Consider the following 27,242-nt stretch of genomic DNA (forward strand, 5'->3'; position numbering starts at 1 on the left):
TTATTACCACCCCTTCTTCAGCCCTGCAGCAAACAAGTGGCCAGGCACCTTCTGGCCTTTGTTAGTCTCTGTTTACTTTAATAAGACACCAGCCTTTTTCAAAATACATGCCAATTGTGATGATGTTGTTTGTGTCTTATAAAAGATACATTGAAGTTCTAATTCCTGATATATTGGCATATGACCTTATTGTCTCATGTCATTGTAGAATTAGTCATGTTCAAATGAGGGCTTTAGGGTAGGCCCCAATTCAGTATAGCTGGTAGTCTTAGAAGAAGGAGAAATTTAGACAGAAGCACAGCAAGTGGGAACACCGTGTGAGGACAGGACAGAGACTGGAGTTGTGGTGCCTCACATCTGTAATGTCAGGGCCATCTTACTAGATGAGCAAGGGAGTTTTCTACCCTAGAGGCTCTGCCATTCTTTTGATGTTTTTTTTTGTCTTCTAGCCTATAGAACTGCATGACAAAAGGTTTCTGTTATCTTTAATCTCTTGAGTATAGCAGGTATAAAAGGAGAGCTGTACATTACAACTATAATCCATGTCTGCATCAGTCCAGGACCCAGGGGGTGACTGACAGAGAGTTCCAAGAAGTTACAGGAGTGCGGGCAAGATTAAGAAGAACCCCTAAGGGATGGCAAAGCCTTCTGGGGTTGGCAACAGCAGGTTTTTAAGGACCAAAGAGGAAGGGGGGGGTGTGAAACCCAGGAAGAGCTAAATGGCCACATTTGGCTGTAGAGCAGTGGCCTAACCTTAGCCCCAGCTTTCCTGTGTTTTGCCAGAGAACAAGTTCAAGAATGAATGAATGCCATGACTCCTTTGGCTTTTCATGCTCTCTGTGGCCTGTAGAGCCCATCCAGTGTCCAAACCTACCAAGGGAGCTCAGTGATGTAAGATTTACATTGTGGTCTCTCAGAACTCAGCAGTGTAGTAGGGAAGGAGAGAACTGTGTCATTCAGATGTATGTTTCTGAGAAAGACTCCCGAGTCTAACAATATATTCAGCATATCACTAGTTCTCATCAAATACTTGTAGCTATAGTTGGTTGTTTATGTTGGAGTCTAGTGTTCAAGGCTGTGGAATTCATTTAACAAATTGTTAAGTATAGAATGTAGGGCTGGGTCTTGGACCTACCCTGAGGATAAGTAATCAGCAAAATTAACTGGCCTTGTCTGCAAAGTCCAATGTGCAGCAACCATATTAGCCTAGGATAAATGCTAGTGGGACTTTATTTCTTTTATAGTCTTCCTGGTGACAGTTAATTGCTCATGAGATGCTACCCTTTCCCCGTAGAGCACAGCTTCATGAGACCAGTGATGGAGTCTCCCAAGTTACTGCTGATTTCCAGGACCAAGCCCATTTGTTGGTGTTTCTGAATGGATTAATGAGTCAATGAGTACCTTGTATTTACTTGTGAGTTGCTTAAACTATAGAAAACTGAGAACATTAATTATATTAGGGATTTTTCTATTTTAAAAGGATTTTTTTTTTTGGTCACTCATGGGGCTTGAACTCTGGGCCTGGGTGCTGTCCCTGAGCTCCTCAGCTCAAGGTGAGCACTCTACCACTTGAGCCACAGTACCACTTCTGGTTTTCTGGTGGTTAATTGGAGATAAAAGTCTCACAGACTTTCCTGCCTGGCTGGCTGGCTTTGAACTGTGATCCTTACATCTCAGCCTCCTAAATAGCTAAGATTACAGGTGTGAGCCACTGGCACATGGCTTTAAAAGGATTATTTTAATTAAACCTTCATAAGAGCAAGCATGCTATGACCAAAAAATAGCCTGTACTTTATCCAAAATGTAGATTTGCATTTGAGGAGCATTGTTTTTATTATTTATTTACTTATTTATTGTTGGTTATGGGGCTTGAAGTCTAAGCCTGTGTGCTGTCCCTCAGCTCTTCAACTCAAGGTGAGCACTCTACCACTTGAGCCACAGCGCCACTTCTGGTTTTCTGAGTGGTTTATTGAAGATAAGAGTCTCAGATGCTGGAGGGGATGTGGACAGAAGGGAACCTTACTTTATTGTTGGTGGGAGTGTAAACTTGTTCAACCACTTTGGAAAGCAATATGGAAGTTCCTCAAAAGACTCCACATAGAGCTCCCCTGTGACCCAGCAATCCCACTTTTGGGCATTTACCCAAATAATCACAAACAAGACCACACTAAAGCTACCAGCACGACTATGTTTATTGCAGCATTATTTACTATAGCTAAGATATGGAACCAACCCAGATGCCCCTCAGTAGATGAATGGATCAAGAAAAGGTGGTATATATACACAATGGAATTAATTCTATGCCTCCATCAGAAAGAATGATATTTGCCACATTTGTTAGGAAATGGAAAGGCTTGGAAAAAATTATATTAAGTGAAGTAAGCCAGGCCCAAAGAAACATAGGTCCCATGGTTTCCCTTATTTGCAATATCTAGTATATGTCTGAGTCAAGCAGAAAAGATCAGATAAGGTGATGTTAGGGAAATGAACCTTAAGATATGTATTCAAATGTTTTTTTTCTTTCATGTGATTGTTTCTAACACATTTATAAGATTATTTCTTTGTTGCTTTGTATGCCCCTTCCCCATGGTATAACCCCTGCTTTCACTGTATTTGATGTCAGTATAATTTGTGGAGGGGAAGGGGAAAAACAAATTGTTTAAATAGGGATACAGGTGAACCCATTGCAACAATGAGATGTACAAGTCGTTATGTCGAAAATAAACTTTACAAATTTGGGGGGGGGGCGGGGGGCAGGGAGGATTGGGTGGGGGAGGATGGGAAGGGGAAACAAAGGAGGAGGCTACAGCTTGATAAGAAATGTACTCATTATCTTGCCCATGTAATTGTAATCCCTCTGTACAGTATTTTCACAATAAAAAAAAAAAGAGTCTCTTGACTTTCCTGCCCAGGTTGGCTTTGAACCATGATCCTCAGATCTCAGCCTCCTAAGTAGCTAGGGTTACAGGTGTGAGCCACTGGCGCCAGGCTATTTTTTTGTTTTTATTAAGACTACTTTTTATTCAGTTTTAGAGACTGGAATTTTTTCCTGGTCATTAATTGATCCGTAAGGCTATGTACTTAAGTGAAGTTAGAGCTCAAATGTAAACATGTAAGATGCTGTTCATAGCATCCTGTTCATACTCAAGTCAATGGTTTTAATCTAGACTTGGAATTGAGTTCAGTATTTCTTTTATTTTTTTCCTGTGCTGGTCCTAGAGTTTGAATTCAGGGCCTGGGTACTGTCCCTAATTTTTATTTGTTCAAGGCTAGATCTCTACTACTTCAGCCACAGCTCCACTTGTGGCTTTTTTGGTGCTTAATTTGAGATAAGGGTCTCTCGAACTTTCTTGCCTGGACAGGCTTTGAGCCATGATCTACAGCCTCTTGAGTAGCTGGCATGAGCCACTTCTTGTCAGATTAAAATTTAGTAGATCTCAATCCCTCCCTATATTACAATGTATGTTAACTGAAAAACAAAAACAAATTTAAAAAATGAGTTAGTAGTATCCAAAGAAACAGTTATATAGGACTAGGGTATAGCTCCAGTGGTAGATTTCTTTCCTGGCAAGCATGGGGTGCTCAGTTCATCTTCCCCCATCCCCATGCACAATCAACAGCATTTATGTGGTAGACTTTCTTTAGTCTTAAAACGTTTCCTAGTATTAAATTAGGGCTATTAACTCTACGGGGTCTCCAAAATACCCTTGCCACAGGGAAAGCTGCACTCCTGTGATGACCATATAAGGAACACATTTCATTTCTAGGAAAAATATTGCCGAATCTATGAGCACTTGTGTTTCTAATAGCTTCAGAATAGGGAAATTTAAAGCAAATGGAAAGCAGCTGACTTAACCATTTTCCCACAGAAAGTTTCACTGCTTCTGCATAAAGATATGTAATGTATTCCTTAGAGACCTGACTACAATTATGGCATCCTTTATTCAAATGAGTGAGTAGAGAATTTAGTTTTTGTACTTACCAGTAGTATGGAATGCCTTCTCAGCTTAAAAGTAATGCAGGAAATTACTTGTAAAAATATTAATGAAGGGGAGGGCTAACAAGTTAGACAAGAAATGTACTCACCACCTTACTTATATAACTGTAACCCCTCTGTACATCACCTTGACAATAAAATAAAAAATTTTAAAAACATTAATGAAGGACATCAGAATGAACACAGGTTTAAAACTACAGTGGTCTGTTTCTCAGTGTGTAGTTGGAATTTAAGAATATAAGTTTTCCTTTTTCTCAGACTTTGAGTCTCATGGGAAAGAATTGTGTTAATTATCTCTTCATTAGGTTTATTTTGGAGTTTATGACTTGACCAAAAGAATATTGAGCAATAAGAAGATATTTCCTGCCAGGCACTGGTGGCTCATGGCTGTCATCTGGTTACTCAGGAGGTTGAGATCTGAGGATTGCAGTTTTAAGCCCGCCCAGGCAGGAAAGTCCATGAGACTCTTATCTCCAGTGAACCACTAGAAAACCAAAAGTGGCACTATGGCTCAAAGTGGTAGAGTGCTACCCTTGAGTAAAAGAGCTGAGGGACAGTGCACAGGCCCCAACTTCAAGCCCTACAATGGACAAAAAAAAAAAAAAGGTACTTCCTAGCTTGAATAAATGTAAGAATTACTTTCCCACTAAGATCAGAACTGTAAAGAAGAGGCACAATCAGAGGGAATAGTAAGTTATGTACTTAGACATTCTTAGAAGACATGGACAAGAAGCCACTCTCCCGTGTTTTGTAAAAGACAATCCTTTGTGTTGAAATTAAGGTGACTGTTGATCTGGGACTGAGGGTTTCCTAAGGTATCAGACTTCCAGGGCTGAACTTATCAAAGCTCCAAGATCCATGACAGTTGAACTCTCTAGCTCAACCACCTTGTTCATTACAAGTCTTGGCTCCTGCATACTGGTGACCGTGCCAGTTATCACTGTGAGATCCCTAGATGCATTTAAAAGCCCTAAAATGATGACGAGTATGGCATTGGGGCCAGTTGTCCCATCAACAAGACAGTGCTGAAGTAGGGTACATACATGGGTCTATTTTGTCTTAAACACCCTGTTTAATTAGTTTAAGTGCCTTTGACGAAAGACAAGTAGACATAGGTGAGGAGCAATGCTAATCAGAAATCTAGTGCATGGGAAAAAAGGAGGAATTCAATTCCGTTTATAAACATCACATCTAATCAAATCCTCCATTTGTGGCTGTATTTACACTTACTGGTTTTCACATTATAGGGCTATTATAATGGTGTTGAGCATGCAGATAATTTGGATGGGTAAAGAGAGATAATGAGCCTCTTTAGAATGATGGGTCACCATCTTGCTCCCTCATCTCTCCTCCTTTGAATCAGGGAATTTACTCCTAGCAAGAATAGCAGGGGTAAGATAGAAGAAAGATGGGTGATATCTGACTTTAGGCAGATTTAAAATAATATCAGTATGTGGCAGGGCATGAAATGACTTGAAAAATCCCTAATGACAGGGTTGGTGTGTCAGATTAAGTGTGTGTTATACTTACATGTAAGTTATATAGATATGAAGTAAAATTTTATTGATTATAAAATAAGCTTACCCAGTCCTATTAAAAGAGAATATATTGGGTAACCTTTGGTGGAAACGCGTTCCCTTTACATTTCAAAGATAGTCAATATAGTCTTTCTTTAGCCAATTGATTTTCATTCTTTCCCTTTAACCATGTGCTTGTTCACAGAGATACAGCTGGAAGTCATGTTGTCATGACAACAGTTTCCCACTGGGAGGAGAGACTCTTTCAAATGGCCAGTGACTGGGATTTTAATCACTGATTTATATTGATAGCCAAACAATTTAGGGATGGAAGGTTTTTAATTACATCTGATTTTGGCTTTTTATTTTCTCTGTTACTGATATAATTTTTGAACATTTTTTGTTATGGTAGGTAATTTTTTATACAAATACATACATGTCTTTTTTTATCTCTGCTGTGTTGTCAATAATAATAACCTGAAGACATATGGATTCCCCTGCTTAAAATTTTGTTAGGACTTTGTTGCCTCTGTAAATTCAAAAGTCAAGAGACATGCGTGTACCATACTTTTCATTTAGCTGCTGAGGGAGAAAAATGTTCCAGGAGAAACTTTAATATGGGATATTAGCCTGAGTATTTTGTTTCTAAAGGGAGTAGTAGTACAGGATGAAGAGGTTAATGTTTTAAATGGGTGATTGGGAAAACTGAGGGAAAATTGAAAAATGAACTAATTTTAGTTTTCAGTGGAGAAGATTCCAACCCAGAGGAGTACATAGGCCAAGACCAGGGAAGCAGAAATGTACAGCATGTCATGAGAGCAGAGTGTGTCCAGCTGGACTGTGGACTAGAAGGGCCTGTGGTAGCAAGATAGTGAAGGGAGGATATTGAATGTTGAAGAGGACATTGAATGCAATGCCATGCTAAAGAAAGGCAGCTCATTTTATATGGAAGTAACAAGAATGGATTGAAGTAGGTCTTCTCTGAGAAATGACAAGCCTTAGTACAATTGGAAGGAGTAGTACAGTCCTGATTGTCTGGTTTTCTTCCATCCATTGCTAACCATTCCAGTGTGTTAACTAACTTTTTGTTCAAGAGCGTACTTGACAATATGTATTATGGTTTGGGGAGTGTAGGCCACTTACTCAGGGGACTTTTTCCATGTACTAGGATTTTAAAACATCCATGTATGATGAGTACAACCAGTGTATTGTTTATACTGATGCCTAGTACTCTATGGTATGAATCCAGCTATTTTTACCTTCCCTCTTATAGGATCTCAGGTGGCCTCATTTTCCCCATAACACAACTAATCATGCAAGGAACACCCTAGCACATATCCTCCAATGGATAGTATAATGCATATATGCTTGATACTGGATTTCTAAGGAATATTATTTTTTGTTTTCAACGATATAAGATATTTATGGACATGGATATAATTTCATGTTTTTTTTCAGTGAAAAAATTGTAATTGTTGATTGACTTAGATTCTTTTGATGGGCAGGTGAATCAAGTTAGGCCTTATTTTTTTTTCTAGGCATAGCTTACCAATTTGATTTTTGTACATATGTTTATCAAATAGACCCAGTGGCATGAAAGAGGTCAAGCTTTCTTTCCCAGAGTGACCAGGTGAAATCTGGGCCAAGTGCAAGTATATGTAACTATTCATAGTAAGAAAACTTCAGTTCTTGCTCTGTCAGCAGAGCAGAATGTAGTTCTAACATGAATTAGTCACTGATGCAGAAAGTGGGAGGATTTAAAAAGAGTGTCACTCTTAAAGAGAAAAACATAATCAATAGAAAATTTACACTGAAAATGAACATTTGTTTTGCCAGCGCTAGGGCTTGAACTCAATGCCTTGTGAATAAATATATGGCACATAAACTGTATACCTTCCACATACTCAGCTTACTTCCTCACAGCTGGTACTCAACAACTTGAGCCATACATCTTGCCCTGCTTTTTGCTGATTAAGTGGAGATAAAGTCGCATGGGCTTTTCTGCCTCAGAAATGATCCTCCAAGTCTCAGTCTCCTGAATTGCTAGGATTATAGCCACTGGTGCCCAGCTTGAATTCTTGGCTCTCTCTCTCTCTCTCTCTCTCTCTCTGTGTGTGTGTGTGTGTGTGTGTGTGTGTGTGTGTGTGTTTAAAGCAACTTACACTCTTTGTCTCTTCAAAGGGAATTAATAGAAAAAGAGTTCATTCTTTTACGCAATTCATTTCTTCTCCTGGCTCAGTAGTTGGGTTCTTCCCACTGTAATATCCTAAAGGGAGGAATAAAGAATGTGCTCCATTCATTCATCAAAGCACATGTACAGCCCAGCAAGGGCACAGCTTGTTTCTTTGAGGAGGGAAACACTAATGATATCTAGCATGAGGTTCTTCACACATGGTACACTTCCTCCCACTGATGTCTGCAATAAGGAAGACTTTGACACAGCGCCTGATTCACTTGTTTCCAGAGAGAGAGTTCCTTTAGTATTCACTTTTGAAATCTAAGGATCGTGGGGCGTGGGGGGAGAAGAGAGAGAGAGAGGTCTTTTCTTAAAGGCCCTTAATTTAGAGTGATTTCTTTCATAGAGAAAATGATGGAGAGCAGTAAGGAGGAAGATGCTTAGAACATAACAGGATTGAAGGACAAATAAGCTATTACTTATAAATGGACAGAAACTACTAATAGACGTAGGAAGAGAAAAATGGAGATAACCCAGGACAAAAAACTTATAAAAACCAGTTTTTCCAAGTACCAGCCAGCAATTTTAAAGCAACTGTTTCTGTAGTATAATAAATTTGGCATCCTTCCCAGAGACCCTGCAGATAAGAAATCTCTAACATCTCAAGAGCATTTTTCTTTTGGGAAGATAATTTTACCATTTTGGCTGGAATTTGAGACTGAGTGGGTTAAGTAGTACATTTGTGTGTGTATAAAAAAAATAGCAAATAGTGGTTCTAGTTCTTTTTTGGATGTCATAGCAAAGTAAGACTTAAGATTCAGTGGGTCCCTCCCTACCCCAGTTTCTATTTCCCTTCCTTTACATTCTTACTTTTTCTTTTTTCCCTTCCTCTTTCCTGAAGTTCTCATTCATATAGACATGATGTAGACAGCCCTTGTAGTTTCTGACAATGAAATACACATAAAGAATATCACTCTAAACTACATTAGTGTTCACTCAGGACTTTTATATTGCACAGCTGACATGTGTGAGACATGTTTGTGTAAAGTTGGTTAAGTTTAATAAAGAGAGAAGTCTAGGCTGTGCCTAAAAGAACTTAGGTATGTTTAATTTGTGGTGAATAGCCTCTATATGAAATTTTCTTTGATTTTTTTTTTTTGTTATTAGGAACTTGGAATTTAAACACTGAAATGCCTTATATCCTAATCTATACAGAAAGGAATTTCTTTTACACTTTGAACACAAGTTTATTCTGTGAGATTTTTGAGAATAATTACCCTACTTACTTTGTCTGATCCTAGAATTTTGGCTGAGTTACCTAATATTGTATTATGCTAGATTCAGTTTTGAGTAAAATATGACACCTCTATACATGCATCCCTGGGCAGATGGGATCCACAAATATCCCTGCCTCTTTTCTCTCAATAGCCCAGCATCTTAGAAAACTTAGAGCTTTGCATGTTACTCTTAAATTGCTGGAAAAGAAAAATCAAACTATCCCACAAGCGTGTGACATCTAATTGATTTTGCCATTTTGTTTTTCTCTCGGAGATCTTTGCTTTACTCTCAATGTAGAAATATGGAGGCTGTAGAACAAGAATTATATAACTTAAAGAATTAAAAACTTGAATCAAATGGCTAGATGTTGCTTCAGGTTGGTTGAATTCAGGAAATTCTTTTTATTGTTTATAAGATGTTAGGCTTGGTGGGTGCTGGTGGCTCATACCTATAATCCTAGCTACTCAGGAGGCTGAGAGCTTAGGATTGTGGTTCAAAGCCAGACTGACTGAGCAGGAAAGTCTGTGAGATTCTTATCTCCAATTAACCAGCAGAAAACCGGAAGTGGCACTGTGGCTCAAGTGATTGAGTGCTGGCCTTGAGCGGAAGAGCTCAGGGACAGTACCCAGGCCCAGAATTCAAGCCCCACAAGCGACCCCCCAAAAAAAGTTAAGCTTAATAATTTCTTTATTTGATTTTTCAGTGTTTGGAAATAAGATGCTAGGATGGATGGCTGGTAGAAAACAAATGAGTCATAACCTGTGAAGTTTTTATTCCAATGTGATGTTTTAGAAAAAGTATTGGACAAGTTAAGACATCAAGAAACTGGCCTGCTTACTCAGATCTATAATTTAGATTACTATAGATTTAGATTTGAACAAGAGGTTGCAAAGTGAATCCATTAGAAGCTGGGTTTTGTTTTTGTTATTGTTGTTTGGGGATTATTTTGCTCAGTGCTAGGCCTGGAATTCAGTTTCTAGATGTTAGATGAATGACTTCAGGATTGCTTCTGAGTAACATAAGACTCTATAGTAACAGTGACTTGTTGCAATGAAAAGTATTTCCCTTTCATATAGAAACCTAGAAGTAGCAGATGATGACTTTGCTCCAGGAAGACCTCAGAAACTGGATTTTTCCTTCCTACTCTACTAGCCCTAGGGAATAGCCTGGGTCTTTAGGAAGCAAAGCAGCATCTCTGTTACAGACAGCAAGAAAAAGTGTTTCTGCCAGGTCTTTTTCTAAGGTAGTCTCTTAGAAATTAGCTCATATAATCCATGAGCTTAACATGCCAGTAGTTAAAATGTTCCCTAAGTTTCCACACCTAGCTGCCAGGGTGGATGTGGTCTTCAGGTAACCATGTGTCCACTGGAAAGTTTAGGTTGCCCTGGCAAAGAGACTAGATAATGATGAACATTACATAGTGTCTTCTACAGGAGATTCCAAACACTAGCCTCTTGTCATAAACAAATGGGAAAGTACAAAATGCTTTGCAACAGTTAACTTCATTGTTTTTTTTTTATTTTACACTTAATTTAGCTATTATTTCACATAATTACGGTTTAGAACAAGATTTACAAAATAAAACCATCCAAACATAATGTACAACCTTCATTGTCAGTGACTGCCTTTCTACTTCCAGTGCTCTTCCCATGTGTTAATTTCCTATTATATTTGGTTCCTTGATGAATATCTTTTACTAGCTACCTAAGGCTTTGCACATTTTTTTGGAGGAAGTAATTAAATTTCATTGAGAGTTCGAGGCTAGTGGGCTTTTATATCCTGAGAGCCTATGTTCAAAATTTCTTCTTCGTGGATCTGTTCATTCATTCTTTTATTGGTTGAAATGTTTATATCTTTTATATAAGTTGCTTACAATTCTTTTATTTAGGTGGAGAATAGAGGCGCCATTAAAAAAAACTCACTCCTAAACCTTTAAATGTGTTTTTAAAACAATCTCAGAAAAGCATTTTTCTTTGTACTCTTCCTCTCCATCCATAGTCTATTTTACATCAAATATTAAAGCTTGTCCATTAGCCACTCTGGCAGCTTAAACATTTGCCTTGGTTCTGATGATTTCTTCAAAAGGCACTTTAACCTTTAAAGTTCAGATAGGTTTCCAAATAGTGAGGTTTTTCCATAGCAAATGATAATGTTTCCTTACCTTGAACATGTTACTTAATGTTGCTAAAGTCTGTTTTCTTCACTTGTGAATGTCAATGATACTTCTACCTTTGTGCATGAGTTTGTAAGATCAGATGAGATTGGGTTCAGTACATTACAAGGAAGGCTCAGTGATGTACTAGAAAGGTGTACTGTAGTTCCTGTATCAGAAGCACAAGGTATGCGTTTGAATCTTGGGAGTGTAATGTTTCTGCACATAGATTTTTTATTTTGGCACCCACTTCAGCTTGCTGTTTTTAATGTGCTGATAAAAGGCCAACTTGTCCTTGAATATTTTATTTGTTTCCCAGATTCTCAGTAGTCATCTTTTAGTCTAATAGTTAAAAGGAGATGCCAAGTCCAGTCCTGACAGGTCACTCTGTAGAATAATAATGTACTTGGGTTTGGTCCAAGCAAGTCCTAAATAGCTTGCACCTTCTGATCATGGCTGCTGGGTACCAACCAGCCTCAAGACCACAGTTATATGAGAAGACTCTACCAAAATAATGGGAAAGAAAATGGACCCATGTAATTTTCCTTCAAAGCTATCTGCCTTGAAAAAGAGTGTGGAACCACATGGCTAGAACTATACCTGTGGTTGTGCTCTGTCTCCTCTTCTGCTTCTCAGTCTGAAATAATTGTAAAATGAAATGGGAAATTGGGTTTGAAGGAAGACACATTTTCTGAATGGTGTTTTCAGTTACCCTTTGCATTATTTCCCCTATAATCATAGATCTTCCTTGAATACTGTGTTTAGGACTAGGCACAAATATTCAAACATGAAATTGAATGCTTGATTAGTTGTTCTTCCTTCCAGACTAAGTAGTTGTGCCTGGTGTTGGACAGTCACTGGAAAATGTAACACAGCCTTTCTGGAGACTTGATATTGTTTATTTTAATCTGTGTGTTTAAATGTTATAAAAAATATTGCTGATCACAACCCTGCCCACCTACACTTATTCTCCATCCAGTGTTTTGCTCAGGCTTTTTACATTCTGGAGATTTGCTGGATTCAGTGTAGTTTTTCCCCAGCACTTCTCAGGAGTAAATGTTGAATCTTCATAGACATTTTAAGTTTCCTTCCTTCCTCCCTCCCTCCCTCCCTCCCTCCCTCCCTCCCTCCCTCCCTCCCTCCCTCCCTCCCTCCCTCCCTCCCTCCCTTCCTTCCTTCCTTCCTTCCTTCCTTCCTTCTTTCTTTCCTTTTTTCCTTTCTTCCTTTCTTCCTTTCTTTCCTTTCTGGAACAGAGGGACCCTTAAATCTGAGGCTTCTCAGTAGCAGATATAAATCATATCCTCTTATACCTTGTGCATACTTAAAATGGAAATAGTGCTCTTAGCTTATGTTCATATCTTCTCAAGATTTTAATATCTCCTTTTGTAACTAGTTACAAAATATATGTGTGTGGTATTGTATTTAGATATTTAAAATTAGATATTCTGATGGTAGTTGAAACATGCTGCCATTCCATCATACGATTTGCCTCAGATACACATATGGATATGTATTTGATTGGATGGATGGATGGATGGATGGATGGATGGATGGATGGATGGATAGAAAATGTACAAATTTTCCTCTCAAATGGTTTTTAGCCCCTTGCATTTCATGCTTTTCAGTTTTAAGTTTCTCTGAAATTTCCCATTTTGTTTTGGTTAACAGATTGAAAATATAAATCATAACTTTCCTTCTTATCTTCCACCATTAGATAGATCACTTCTTATTCCAGTAATTTCCCAAGAACACAAGGCAGGGCCAAAGCAGACTCAAAAGAAGAATTCCTTCAACACAAAGCAGACTTGAATTGTTTTATCTCAGCTTTATGTCTGCTTCAGTAAGGACTCAACTATATGACTTAAAACAGCCAAACACTGGGACTATTGACACAGTTCAGTGGTAGGGTGCTTGCCTAGCATGCTAGGTCCTGGGGTGAATACCCAGCACTGAGACACCTTCCCCCCCCCCACCAAAAAAAGAAGTAACTCATACAAGTATGTTCTCACATTAGTCATTGTTTCTTTTTTTTATTGTGAAAATACCGTACAGAGGGGTTACAATTACATGGGCAAGATAATGAGTACATTTTTATCAAGCATTGTTGCCTCCTCCTTTGCTTCCCCTTCCCATCCCTTCCCATAGTCATTGTTTCTAAATTGACATGTGAAGAGCCAGTGTTGCCATCTAATTTTCTTGATCTTAGTAAAAATTGCCCTTTTCATTGGAAAAATGTCTGGTTACAAACCCTAAGAAATGAAGAAGCAGGCTGGGAAGGTGGCTCAGTGGTAGAATGCTTGCTTTGCATGTATGAGGCCATGGGTTAGATTCCTCAGCACCACATAAGCAGAAAAAAACGGAAGTGGCACTGTTCAAGTGGTAGAGTGCTAGCCTTGAGCTGAAAAGCTGAGGGACAGCGCCCAGACCCAGAGTTCAGCCCCATGACCAACAAACTAAAAAAAAAAAAAAAAAAGGAAAAAAAATGAAGAAGCAATGTGATTGACTTTAAAGATCCTTGTAGAAGCTGGAATGTAGCATGTGCTTATATGTACCAGGCCTGGATTTGATCATGAGAGAAAGGGAGGGAAGGAAGAAGGAAGGATCAGAGAGAAGGAGTTACATACTAAAGAATGCCCTCACTCAGGTACATTTGACTGAAGCAGTCGATAGCTAATAATAACAAACACGTGCTGAATGATTATTCTGTGTCCCGCTTGGTGCTGGGTTCTTGGTTTCATGTCAGCCCTGTGAGGTAGGAGCAACCATCAGATCTTGTCTTACAGCTAGCCATCAGGACATTAGAATTTAAGCTATTTATCTGCAGTCTTACCAGTTAGCAAGCATAGGAACCAGATGCAAATCTAGACTACAAAGCTAGAGTGCATTTAAATTTAGGGATTTTATGGTGCTTTTATGCCAAAAGGACTTGATTGAAACACACAACATACGTTTGTGTTCAAAGGTCCCAATTTAAAGACCATCTGAATATTGAGGTCTTGAAATATTTACACAACTTTCACAGGAAAAAAAATCCTCAGCTACAAATAGTTCTCTATGTCAGAGACACTAAAAAAAAAATCTTAATATAAGTTTCTCAAGCAAATATAGAGAAAAGTGTTAGAACATTAACATTGCCCAAACTGTTACAAGTTTATTACATCTTAAACAATGTGAAGGCAAGAAAGCTGGAGTTGAGTACCAAGTGCTGTTTTTTAATAGCCACGCCAAAGGCTAACTCAAGTGTTGCAAATTAACATCAGAAAATACAAGGGCCTTGACAATGGGCCTTTCTGGTAGGCTGGAAGATCAAGATTCTGACACTTGAGATTCATTCCCAAATAACAGACACAGGCTGAATGATTCCTTGGTGCTGGGTCCTTGGTTTTACATCCCTGTGAGCATCAGCTTTGTCTTACAACAAGTCATCAGGATATTCCAATTTAAGCTACTGTCTGAGCTCTCATCAGCTAGCAAGCTGTTTCCATGGCTGGTATTTCGGCCAGACCCTTTGGCCCATTTGATGCCAGATTCTGAGCAACATCTCTGCTTTTCAGAACCAGCTAGTCTTAGAGATCTGGCTCTGTGCTGTTGTCTTCAAAAGTTGCTGCTACAGGAATTGATAAAGAGCCTTATTTGTTCTGCTCAGACAGTGAAGATCTGGGTTTGGAAAAAAACTAAGAAAACTAAGTAGTGATGAGAGAGAGAGGGCGCGAGAGAGGGAGAGAAACCAGAGCCACTGGGCAATGGGAAAAGGTTTTAAAAGTTGAATTCAGTTTTTCTAGTTTCTATTGAAGCGTCTGGATCTGTCAAAAATAACATTGTTCAAAATGAAGTCTGAATAGCGCCGCTAATGTAGTGGTATCATGCAGGATTCCCAAAAGGAAGTCTAGCAGCAGCTGTAAGTTTGGGAGGACTTTGGAAAAAGAGAATGTTTGTTTGTTTTAAGAATGGGAGCATTGTGCAACTTATTCTTTTGATTTTTTAAAAAACACAAACCACAACCTTAAATTTTCCCTCTGTGTAAAAGGTGAAGCCTTAGCCATTAAGACCTTAAACCTTCTCATATTTGACTCAGACCCATTAGAGTGACATTGTGGTCAGAATGATACAGCAGAATGTTTCTGCCACATGACCTTTGTATCTGCTGGCCACTCTGCCAGAAAGGCTGGCCCCTTCTAGTATAGGGAGAATGTGCCTCCCCAAAGACCTTTCAATCTGTCCGTCTATCCTGACTAGATAGTCCACCCAGTCCCCAGATGTGGTTGAATATCCACTTCCTGTGTTTCATTCAGTAGCCAGTAGTTTGATGGAGCACAGTGACTACTGTTTCCCTTTTCCTAGGCCACTGCTGCTCAGAAGCATAGTGTCTGAAACCAGCAGTAGAGCTATTAGGAATATTAATTAGTTCTTAGGACCCAGACCTATTGAATGAGAAACTGATTCTCCAGAGGCTGCTGGACACATCTGTCATGATCACCTCTGACCCCCATGCTCTGAAACCAAATGCAGCCCAGAGTAGACAGGAAGAACCTGGGCAATAAATACCTGCACTCATCTTCACATTCCACCTGCCTTTGCATATCCAAAGCCAGGGATACACAAACTCCAGGGCAGGGAACGAATGCCACTCCAAGGACCTGAGTGCAGTCTTCTGCTTTGCAGTCCAGACCTCACTAAATATAAGACTCCCAGTGCACCCATTCCTCCTTCTCCTGCCCTCTGCAGCAGGAGAGGAAATTTCCAGCCACTGCTAGATGCTAATTTGTTCTTATTTGACCCTTGGGTTCCTAAAAGAGAGCAAAGGAGGGAGTGATGAGAGGCTGCTTTGCTTCTCACACTGCATATCTCAGCCAGGAAGCCAGCCCTGGAGGAAGCTAGGGAGGAGCTGGCCCTTAGCTGGTACCCAAAGTGGCTGGGGTGGTCCAGATCCTTACTGTTCACAGTGGGTCCCTTGTTTCCACACCAAGTATTGCTTTTGGCCCAAGAGGCTTCCAGCACAAGAGGGACTTTGTAGGGCTCTTGGCACTGCTATTTTTACTCTCTGACTTCCAGACCCTGCTTCCTGTACCCTTAAAAAGAACAATAGGCACACACAAGAAAGGGTCACAGAACCACTCTGAAAGGACACCTGTGGCTTTTAGTTCCTACCTCTGACCTGTTCCCTGTCAGCAGGTGACAGGACCCTCAGGAAGATGCAGTGATGACAGGAACCTGGGGGAAGTATCTCAGGTTCAAGGTTAGGGTAGAGGGAAGAAAGAGAAACACTGGGTTCAGTCTCCTCTCTACCAGGCACCTGAGGGTTTTGCTGATGATACACCAGCTGCCTTCCCGGAGTTAGACAAGGATAGAAAGGAGGCCTGAGAAAAGCCTACATTGGGAGTGCATATCAATTACCTCCTTGTTTTAAACCCATCTTCTGCCCTCTCTGAGCGTTAGAAATGGGGTAAGTAGTTTGGCCTTCATAGTGCCTCTGCCATAAAGGGTATGCAACACAGTCAGCCTTCTCTCCTTGCTACTGACTCCATGTTTTCTAAATCTCAGCTACACCGCAGCGGTTGGGTTCAAGTCTCCAAAGACCTGGATCCAGCCTTGCTTCCAAGCTGAGGGTGAAGTGAGCATTCAGTACAGTTTTAGATGTGGAGATGTGCTTGATGGGTTGTTTTTGTTTTTGTTTTTTCTAATTAAGGGCTCAAACCCACAGGAGGGGGAAAGTAAAAACTCATAAACAGGTTAAATCAACTATCCATTTGGAAGTGGGTCTGTGTTCAAGAAACTTACGAAAAAGAGAGGACATAAATATCTCAAAAATTATGAAACGTTCTTTTCACTTGGGCATTGAGAAAGGCAGACAGACGTGTGGAGAATGAGGAAGACCTGCCTCGTGATTCAGAGGCAAGGCTAGCCAGAGGTGTGCAGGTGAAGGGTGTAAAAGAAGCCAATCTGGGCAGGTGGGGTAGTCTGGAATTGCCTCAAAGTCTAGCCCTGAGATTAGACTGATAACTGTTGGTTAGACAAAGTAAAATTGTCTTCTTTAATCCTTATCCTGTGAACCACATAGATCGATTCTATAATCATCATTCTCCTAAGGGAGAAAAAAATATACTTTGGTAAGTTGAATATTTTGATGACTTTAGAGGCCTTTATTATATAATAATATTTGCAAAATGATAGAGAATCCAGTAGATTCTTTGTATAGCCATGTGACTTTTGCTGGGGCAGTTGATTCTGTTTCATGGAACTTCAGCTTGTTCATAGGGTTCTTGGAACTATAGGCTGACTCTCTTTACTATGTCCAGCATCTCAAGTGTCAACCTGCCTTTCCAGTACTTTCCTTGTGTCGATCTGCTCATGTTACCCCCTTCACCATATATTGTAGCCAGAAGACGATTGTAGTTCTGCCCAGTTAGTCTGTGGACACATCTGCCTACTAAGTTTGTCTGGCTGTTGGTGCTACAATTTAATGACTATTTTCCTCTTTTTAATAAAAGTCTCCTTTTTTCCCCATTTCCCAGCAGATATCTGGAATGATCACTCCTTTCAGACAGATCCAGACTTGCCGCCTGGCTGGAAAAGAGTGAACGACATTGCTGGGACCTATTACTGGCACATCCCGACAGGAACAACTCAGTGGGAACGTCCTGTGTCCATCCCAGATCTTCAGGGTTCTAGGAAAGGGTCTCTTAGTTCTGTAACGCCATCTCCCACTCCAGAGAACGAGGTAAAATGGAGTGTCTCTTTACCGGCTTAGTAGAGGGGATGGATGTAACTTGTGATTTCTCTTTAGTTGCTTCTGCCCCAACAGGTCCTTGAGGTAAGCTTCTTGATTATCATGCATGTTGCATTTGAAATCTCAGTAATGATTCCTCTTAGTAAATAGTGTTGATACCATCTTTTGGGGATTTTTTTCATTTTTAATGGCTTTTGGGTTCTTGAAACACCATTCTAGGTACAGAAAGCAAGAGGGGCTGATGAATGAGACGTGGTTAAGAGTCCTTAGGGCTCTTAGAGGCATAATTTACTCTGCAGGTGCCACTGCATAGGGCTGGCTCAATAAAATATTTACACAGAAAACGTCTCCTGGTCAGGCGGATTATAATTGCCACGTGTGTCTTAGTAGCCTTGAGTTCATTGCTAGCATACACAGGGCGTCTGCAAGAATAAACCCTTGAGCATCTTAAATGCCTAATTTCTTTTTTTTTTTTTAAGAAAAAAGATCTGCTTATTTAGTAGAAGTGACATTATTTTAGAAATAATTAGCAGCAAAAATTTCTGCTATTCCTGAGGGAAAAAAATCTGGGTGTTTAAACAAATAATTAAGACATCAAAAATTTCTTTGATATTTAATGGTATAAAAAATTCCTATAAGGGCTGGGAAGGTGGCTCAGTGGTAGAATGCTTGCCTTTCATGCATGAAGCCCTGGGTTTGATTCGTCAGCACCACAAAAGCAGAAAAAGCCGAAATTGGCGCTGGGGATCGAGTTGTAGAGCACTAGCCTTGAGCTGAAGAGCTGAGGGACAGTGCCCAGGCCCAGAGTTCAGGCCCCATGACTGGAAAAAAAAAAAAAAAGCCTATAGTAAACCTATAGTGAATCTTAGTATAACATATTGAAGAAAATTATGGTTAAGGAAGGTCACAAATGATGTCCCTTTTTCTTGAGAGTTTCTCTGACACCCAGACTTTTCTACCTTTTTCTGATGATAGTGTTTTGGGGTTCCCCCCCCCGCTTTCTACAAGCCTATTTTCTTTCACTTTGAAAAAATGAAGTGCATTTGAACTTCATCTCTTACCTACAGAGATTGTCTGTATCTTAGCAAGTGTTAACCATCCTTCTTTTCTCTAAAAGTTGCCAGCATAACTTTTATTTACTTGTCTTCTGGAGGGCTATAAGACCTGTGTTCCAATCACATCCCTGCTTTGCAAAGATTCGGTGTTTTATTTTCCCAGCCTCAGCTTACCAGTATATCCTTATTGGTAGCCCAGGGCCTTTGTTGGTTTGTATTTTCTCCTAATAAACAGCCATAAGATTTTGTTCCTTACCACTAGATATTTTGATGACTTTTTATTGACTCATAATAGTCCCATAGCCATTTATTCATCTTGGGTTACGTTTATAGTGGGGGATTAAAATGGACCAACACAGCCCCAGGCTTCAAGGTAGGGGAAGTCCTCTTATGCTCTTTAGACTTCTCCCCTGTGCCGTAGGGGTCCCCAAGAAGCAGAGCTACCTGGCACCAGCATCCATGATCACTAAGGAAGGGCAGACCTGCTCTCCTTCTTATGTGTACATCATTTCTCTTGGCATCTATTAGGATATTTGTTCCCCTATCCAAACTTTCATCATGCTAATAGAGTACCTGCAGCCAGAGAAAGCCATGGGGAGATGGCATCTTTAGGCTTCCTGTAGTTGCTAGGATTGTAGGTGAGCACTACCACAATCCAGCTTCCTTCTATACAGATGGAATCTCACAGACTCCTCTGCTTAGGCTGACCTAGATTTGCTGGGTCTAGAACTGTAGCTCAGTGGTAGATTATGTGTCTAGCAGGGCCCTGGGTTCTATCATCAACACTGATTTAAAAAAATACATGAATAAAACTTAAGGATATTTTCATTAATATCATTTCATTGGCCCTTACAAGACTATCACACAGCAGAAAAGACAACTGTTATCTTCCACATTTTAGAAAATAAGCTGCCAGTCTGAGGGAGCTTAGTGGCCTTGCAGTTAGTGTTAAGAGTAGGTCTAACCCATTTCCCCCTGGTTCTTTTGTTTGTTTATTTGTTTTTTTGGTATTTTTTTTGGGGGGGGGGTCCAGTCGTGGGGCCTGAACTCTGGGCCTGGGCGCTGTCCCTCAGCTCTTCAGCTCAAGGCTAGTGCTCAACCACTTGAGCCACAGCACCACTTCCAGCTCTTTTCTTTTTTCTTATGTGGTGCTGAGGAATTGAACCCAGGGCCTCATGCATGCAAGGCAAGCGCTCTACCACTGAGCCACCTTCCCAGCCCCTCCCCCTGGTTTTTGACCTGGGACTTTGCCCTCAGTGCTATGGATTTTCACCTCCTTGTGGCTCCATTTCTCCACTTCTGCTGCTCACCGTTGTATTGACAAAAACCTTGTTACTCCATGGAACTGAGTGAAAAAGTGATGGCATTCTCTCCTCCCTTTTTCCCTCCTTTCTTCCCTCGCCGCCTCCTTTCCTTCCTTCCTTTTGAGAAAACATTATTTTTACAAATTTCAGAGAGACTCTTATTTATTAGCCATTGATTAATGGATGGATGGATGGATGAAAGCAAGCCAGGGCTTTGAGCATGCCAGACAAGCTACATCTTCAGTGCCATCCTCCTCAACCCTTTAAAGGATTGATGAGATAATCTTTCTTTCAATTATTTACTTCATACACATTTCCCCCTCTGCACATACAGCTGCCTGTTACATCAAGAACCTAGCAGATTTAAGGGGTCATGAATTAAAATCCCAGGAGCAAACAGATGAGCAGGCAGGGAGAGAAGGATTGAGAGTTAGAGAGAGTCCAGCCTGCCAGACACCCAGGATGTGGAGTCACCAACAAGGATTCTAAACCACAAGCACCAACAGGGTTCAAGTACTTAACAGCGAGTTTCTCTGACACCAGGCTTTTCTGCCTTTTCTGATGATAGTGTTTTGGTGGGGTTTTTTTTTCACTTTGAAAAAATGAAGTGCATTTGAACTTCATCTCTTACCTACAGAGATTGTCTATATCTTAGCAAGTGTTACCCATCCTTTTCTCTAAAAGTTGCCAGCATAACTTTTATTTACTTGTCTTCTGGAGGGCTATAAGACCTGTGTTCCAATCACATCCCTGCTTTGCAAGGATTCGGTGGTGTATTTTCCCAGCCTCAGCTTACCAGTATATCCTTATTGGTAGCCCAGGGCCATCATTAGTTTGTATTTGCTAATGCCCTATCTAATAGCTCCCTCATAGAACACATCCATGCTTGTTCTAATGGTAGGTGTTATTCCCATTTGACAGCCTGTTCTAATGGTGGTTGTTGTTTCCATTGACCCCTACTTCCACCCCAAGCTCCACACAATGCAGCAGGAAACTAAGAGACTCTCAAACCTCTCTTTCACCTTAAAGGGGGACTGTAACATGCAAAGGCCTTCTAGAAAATAATTTCTCATAATAACATCTCATGTGCTAATGACAGTAGAGGAGAAACCATTGTTTCTCTAACACCATAGAATTGAAATAGAATTGAAATAGAATCTATTTCAATGGTGCCCAAAACATTACAGACAGAAAGCAAAATATTACGGGAGAGAAAAAAAAACTGTCTTGTAATACATCATGTTGGAAGTATGCATTTTAATACCATTTTTTCCTAAGCTGATTTGAAAAGGAAATCGAATAAGTTCCAAATCTGTTGACTTAACAAAAATTTAGGACTGAAGGCTTCTTTGCAGTTTGAAATTTTTACATTTCACTTTCCAAAGTTCACTGGGAACGTGTTAAGCACAGTGGGTAATGTTTCCACAGCGATGCCAGAAGTGTGTTTGAAAGTTTAGCAACTGGCCAGGAAGTATTTATCATTGAAACTTAGCACACCATATTCTCCACCCCTCCCTTGTCCCCCAAACCATCTATTTGTTCCAAATTATCTCCCAAATGACTTAGATGTCATATTTTAGAGAAAAAAAAGCCACAGAAAATATTTTTGTGAATAACTGTTGGCTTGTGGCCAAGTCTTCCTTAGAATCTTTCCAAGTGAAGGTGGTTCAGCTCCTCAGCAAAGTACGAGAAAGTAGACCCGGCAGCCAGTGTGGGAGAATCCTCTCAGAGCTGGGAGCTCTCCTGGGTCATAAATCACTCTGCCCTGTTGAAATGCTTATGAACTCAGTGGGTGCCCAGCAGATAGCTCCTCAGGAGGGGCAAAATATGTGGCTTCAGAACCATGGATTTCCATGGACACAGAGTTAGCTGACAACATAAAAGGACCATTCTGTCATCATTTGATGGCATTTCTTAGCCTTTTCAGGGCTGGAAAAAACCTTGGAGAAGGAGCTATTGAATGTTGGGGCAGTGTGCCTCAGCCTGTAAGCTGAGGACAGTGACAGGACTTCTGGAGCTTGAAAACCATGTGGGTTCCTTGGTCATTGAGACAGATGCTCTGGGGTAGAGCCTAGAAATCTGTTTTTTAAGCTTTCCAGGAGATTTTCTGCTGAGTAGGACAGAGAGCCCTCCATATTCCTCCCCTAGTTTTGTTTATCTGTCATTCTTCTTAAATTATTTGGCCTCAACCCAGTATCACTCAGGAACTATAGTCTCATCACCTTATTCCAGTGGCTCCCTTCAAATGTCAGTATTTAGACTTTGGTGTCCCTCCAGGAAGCTTCTTAGAAGTTAGTACTGGTACTCTCATTTTGCTTCCTTAAATCTGGTGTGTGGTGAAATTCATTAGTTACTTGCTGAGTAGGGGAGAAAGGCAGGCTCAAAACTAAGGGTGGTGGTAGTTGATTTGCTGGAGCGGCAAAGCTAGTCCTCAAGGCTTGGGTCTCCTGTTCTCTAGAGTGGAGCTTCCATTTGGTCTTGCAGATTGAATTGCACAGCTTTGGCCCATCTGTGGCTGCCTGAAATCACAGATAGCACCAAACCCTCTGTACACTGCAGTAGCACAGCAGCCCTCTGACAACCAGTGGCTAGGTTACTTCCAGTGGGCAGTACACATAGTGTGCATGTGCCAGACAGAGGGAACATTCATTTCCCAGGGTGTGGATGAGCTTGATGGCCTGAGATGTCATCAAGCCACTCAGAATGAACATAGTTGGATTGATGATTTCCTTGTTTCTGTAATTTCCCATTTGATATTTTTGGATCATGGTTGGCCATGGTTGGCAACTGGAACTACAGAAAGTGAAAGTGTGATAAGCAGGGGCCTCTCCCAATAGTATTGCATTCACATAAACCCCAGAGTAACTGAAAAAGGAGGCATACAGGCTTATATACAGAATGCTCATTAATCTGGTTTGGAATTCTGAAATTCTAGTATTCCAGATTTTCTGTCATTTCCATCAAGCCTTTAGTCTTGACAAAAGAGGATTGAGATTTGGGGACTTCATAATCACTGGTTGTTTTTTTCCCATCATGGTCAGAGAGCATAGAGTTATGATAAGGGAACTCATTTCCAGGGCAACCATATGCTGTGTGGAGAGCTAGCACTCTATCTCACCTGCTCACACTCCAGCAGAGCTCTTCTAAGCCCTGTACAGCATGTGAGGGACCTGAGCTACAGAACAGATGAGAGCTGTTTGAATCTGGCTTTCCCTCGGGCCCTGCTGGCTTTAAAGGTGCACATGGACATGACATGGTAACAGCATCCACCAAAGCCACTGCAAAACACCCGAGTGCCTTTCTTCATGCTGTCCCCTGCTGATTCAGCCTTCCACTCTCAATCTCCCTGCATTACAGTCACTTCACAAGATGCTCTACACACCCAGTCGTAGCTTGGGGTTTTGCTCCATTCCCTGAATAGCACAGACACTAGGTGATTTGTAATAAACAGAGTCTGTTGGCACAGGCTTCTAAAGGCCATGAAGTTCAAGAACAAGGGGCTATATCTGGCATGGATAATTGTAAAGACAATTATCATTAGTCCCTTCACAAGGGTGGAGCTAGCCACCTGCCACTAGTCCTTACCTTTCAGCACTGCTGCTTAAGCACTGTTTCCAGCACATGCTTTCTGGAGGACATAGCCAAACTGTAGCATACCCTGTGGAAAGTTCTCTCATAGGGACTTTCCTACTTTTTCCAACTCCATCCTCAAGAACAACCTACCCTGCCTGATAGCATTGTTAATCAGTCTAATTTCTAATTGTTAATCAGTCTAATTTTGGCCTTTTTCCATTAGAAGGACAATGCATCATTTTTGCTTGGTTTGTGGAATTATTTTCCAGAGATTCTGGAAGAGAAACATGAAGAAAGAAACATCTCTGTGATCTGGGTTACACAATTAGCTTCCCTTAGTGGGCCCACACTTGTCCACCATGCAAGCATGGTGCTGGAGAGCCACACAGGCACCATGCTCCAGCACTGAGTCAGTCCTCTTAGAGATAAGGCTCTAGGCTGTCCCAGAACCAACAAGACCATTGTATTCCGAGTAAGGACAGGACCAAGACAAGAGGCGGGAGAGTGTCCCCAGCTACAATTCCTCAAATACCACCTCTGTTGCCATACAAGACTTTAGCAGCATTGCCTGGAAGGTTACCAGATGGGAAGTTGTGCTTACAAAAGATGGTTTCTGTCTGCTCATTACTACTGCAGAGTTGTCTGTTCTTACCTGAGCAGAGCGCACACCTGCCTTTTCCTCCTTTATTGCCTTCTCTTTGTCTCTTCTTGCATCTCTCTTACACCTACTGCCTAGAGGACAGAACAGAATGGCTATGGACTTTCTGGAAAGAAAACAATCTTTGGCTTCTTTTTCACTATCAGAGAAAATTATTAGCTAGAGCTGATGATACAGATCAGCAGTAGAGGCTTGCCTAGCATGCCTAGGCCCTGGGTTTCACCCCCAGAACCACAAACAACAAACCAATTCACTAAATATAGAATTAAATGACATCTTTCTTATCTTTACTTTTGTTGTTGTTCTTGTTTGTGGGGTTTTGTTGGGGTGCACACACCTGGGTGCTGTCCCTGAGCTTTTGTGCTCAAGGCTGACTCTCTACCACTTGAGCCACAGCTCCACTTCCAGCTTTTTGGTTTTTTTCATTGGAGATGAGAGTCATATGGACTTTCTAGCCAGGGCTGACTTCATACTACAATCCTCAGATCTCAGTTTCCTGAGTAGTTAAGATTATAGGCTAGAGTTACCTGTACCAGTCTCCTTTATTATCTTTGACATTTCTCTCCAAGGACTCAGTTATCTTGAGCCACCCTAGTCAGGAGACACCCTTTTTTTTTTTTTTTTTTTTTTTTTGTCGGTCGTGGGGCTTGAACTCTGGGCCTGGGCGTTGTCCCTTAGCTCTTCAGCTCAAGGCAAGCGCTCTACCACTTGAGCTACAGCGCCACTTCCGGTTTTCTGGTGGTTTTATTGGAGATAGGAGTCTCACAGTCTCTCCTGCCCGGGCTGGCTTTGAACCGCGATCCTCAGATCTCAGCCTCCTGAGTAGCTAGGATTACAGGCGTGAGCCACCAGCGCCCGGCTCCAGGAGACACCCTTTTTAAAGTTGATCTTCATTGAGAACAGAAGTTGCTTGCCTGTCTGCAGGGGTGGTAATGGGGAAGCACACAGGTGTTTCTTACATTGTAAAAGTAATTTTGACTTGGAGTTTTATTTAGTACTGGATATTTCAGGACCTTGGCACAAGTTTTTGTTAGAACTCTACAGTGATGACTCCAAAACCTTTGTTCTGAAAATACAAGCAAAATTGAAAAACACATAGGTACCAGGCCCTGCTACCCCTTTGGGGAGGAGGGGGGTCACAGCCCCACTGAGCTAACAAACCCCACTTCTCAGTTACTTTTCTCCTCCTCAAAGCCCTCCAGGATACAGAATTAAAAGAGTGGTGATGGGCTGGGCAGTATTCCTGCCTTTTTATTCATTAAGATTTTTTTAATTAGTACAGTGATCTGAGTTCCTTTGCATTTTGAACACTACAGTTCAGGGACCTATGACAAAATAGAAAGCCAGCCAGCATCAGCTGTACTAGCTGTGAGTGTTAATAATGACAGATCTGATATGCCTGTGCCTGCTCAAGTCCTGCAGAGTAAATAGCTGTACCTTTCCATACATGGAACAGTTAAACCTAAGTGTATCTGCTCTTAGTAGTCTTAAAAACTGGATTAATGTTGTGGATACAAATTCTGGGTCAGCATCCTTAGCTCATTTTAGAGAACTTCAGTTGAAAAGTCGTTGATCTGAAAAGTTTCCATGGTTGATTTGCCTGATGGGGTCAGTAGAACAGATTCAAGAGGCTGTCCTTTTTTTCATTCACTAGTTTTATTAATTTCCACAAATCTCAGATGAAAGATATTTGGCCTATTCAGAAGAAAAGATACTTCCTGGTTTTCTGAGGCAGGTAGAAGGAGCTGTTTCAATGATCCTCTAAGAGCTTTCCAACCTGGGGCTGCATGCTTTGTGCTATACCAGTGGTCAGAAATCAGCTTACTTCCAGGTGTGAATCTCCAGGCAGATTTACATGGCAAGGAAATATCGCTTTTTATGAGTTAGAGGAAATTTTTGTTAGGTTCAATTTCCAGGAGACATTAATATTAGTCTGTGTTCTTTACTAACCTTCTCACCCTTTTTTCTTGTCCTTTTTTCTTTTAAGTGACAGTAACTTGGTCCTTAGATTTTTGTGCTCTTGATCCCGGGCATCCCCGTTTCCCACCCGCACACTATGTCTTCCTCCAGGAAACAGTCCTGTGTGGTTAATGGGGGAAACATTTCCTATGTAATTAGGTGTGCTGGAGATTCAAAGCCAGTGCCTATGATTTGCTTTAAACCACATTTAGAAAATAACTTGGCTGTCTGCTCCTAATAATGTTTTGTTGTTTGTTTTGGTAAGTAAAGTACCAATTCTCCTGCCCTGGTCTTCAGGTGATAGTTTAGAGAGAGCGAGCTAACATGTTGCTGTTAATTTGTTCCCTAACCCATCCTGTGAATATCAATGCTAACCACAGTGTCTTGTATTTTTGTTTTTCTTTTCCTTTTCTTTTCCTTTTCTTTTTTTTCCTTTAAATTGATGTGCTTTTTTTTCCCTATGTGAATAATTATATGTCTAGAAACAGCCATGGAGTGATTTTGCTGTTCTGAATGGGGGAAAGATTAATAGTGACATTTGGAAGGCAAGTATATTGTCAGATTTTAGATTGTTTACTTTTTTTGTTTTCCTTTTCTGCATGGCTGTGGCTGTGTATGTTCTTCTTCATGAATATCATGCATTCTGCAGGACAAGTGAAGGGGCTTCTTGCTAGGGTGGTGCAGCTCACACTCCCTTTGCTTTTTTTTGGTGTCTCCCATCATGAATGATTTCAAGCTGATGGCCCAAGGTTCCTTGGTTTCCTGTAAGGGCAGGCGCTTGCGCAGTCAGCACCTAGCAGCCATTGCATGCCATCCTCCGCCTAAACTCACACACACTGTCCGACT

At 40.8% G+C, this 27,242-nt stretch overlaps 1 protein-coding gene across 10 annotated transcripts in view; it reads left to right on the forward strand.

The window, feature by feature from the left end:
- Positions 1-27,242, forward strand: part of Apbb2 (amyloid beta precursor protein binding family B member 2) — a 280,610-nt gene that overhangs the window by 166,429 nt on the left and 86,939 nt on the right. For 3 of the 10 annotated variants that reach the window (XM_070012606.1, XM_070012608.1, XM_070012609.1), the window contains 2 exons: positions 17,633-17,838; positions 26,879-26,941. In XM_070012606.1, the coding sequence (XP_069868707.1) occupies positions 17,633-17,838; positions 26,879-26,941 (269 nt within the window). The remainder of the gene's footprint in view (positions 1-17,632; positions 17,839-26,878; positions 26,942-27,242) is intronic. The other 7 variants (XM_070012611.1, XM_070012615.1, XM_070012612.1 and 4 more) reach the window with 3 other exon arrangements.

The sequence above is a fragment of the Dipodomys merriami genome, unplaced genomic scaffold (genome assembly GCF_024711535.1).
Source record: "Dipodomys merriami isolate MVZ:Mamm:240054 unplaced genomic scaffold, mDipMer1.0.p SCAF_9, whole genome shotgun sequence".
NCBI lineage: Eukaryota > Metazoa > Chordata > Mammalia > Rodentia > Heteromyidae > Dipodomys > Dipodomys merriami.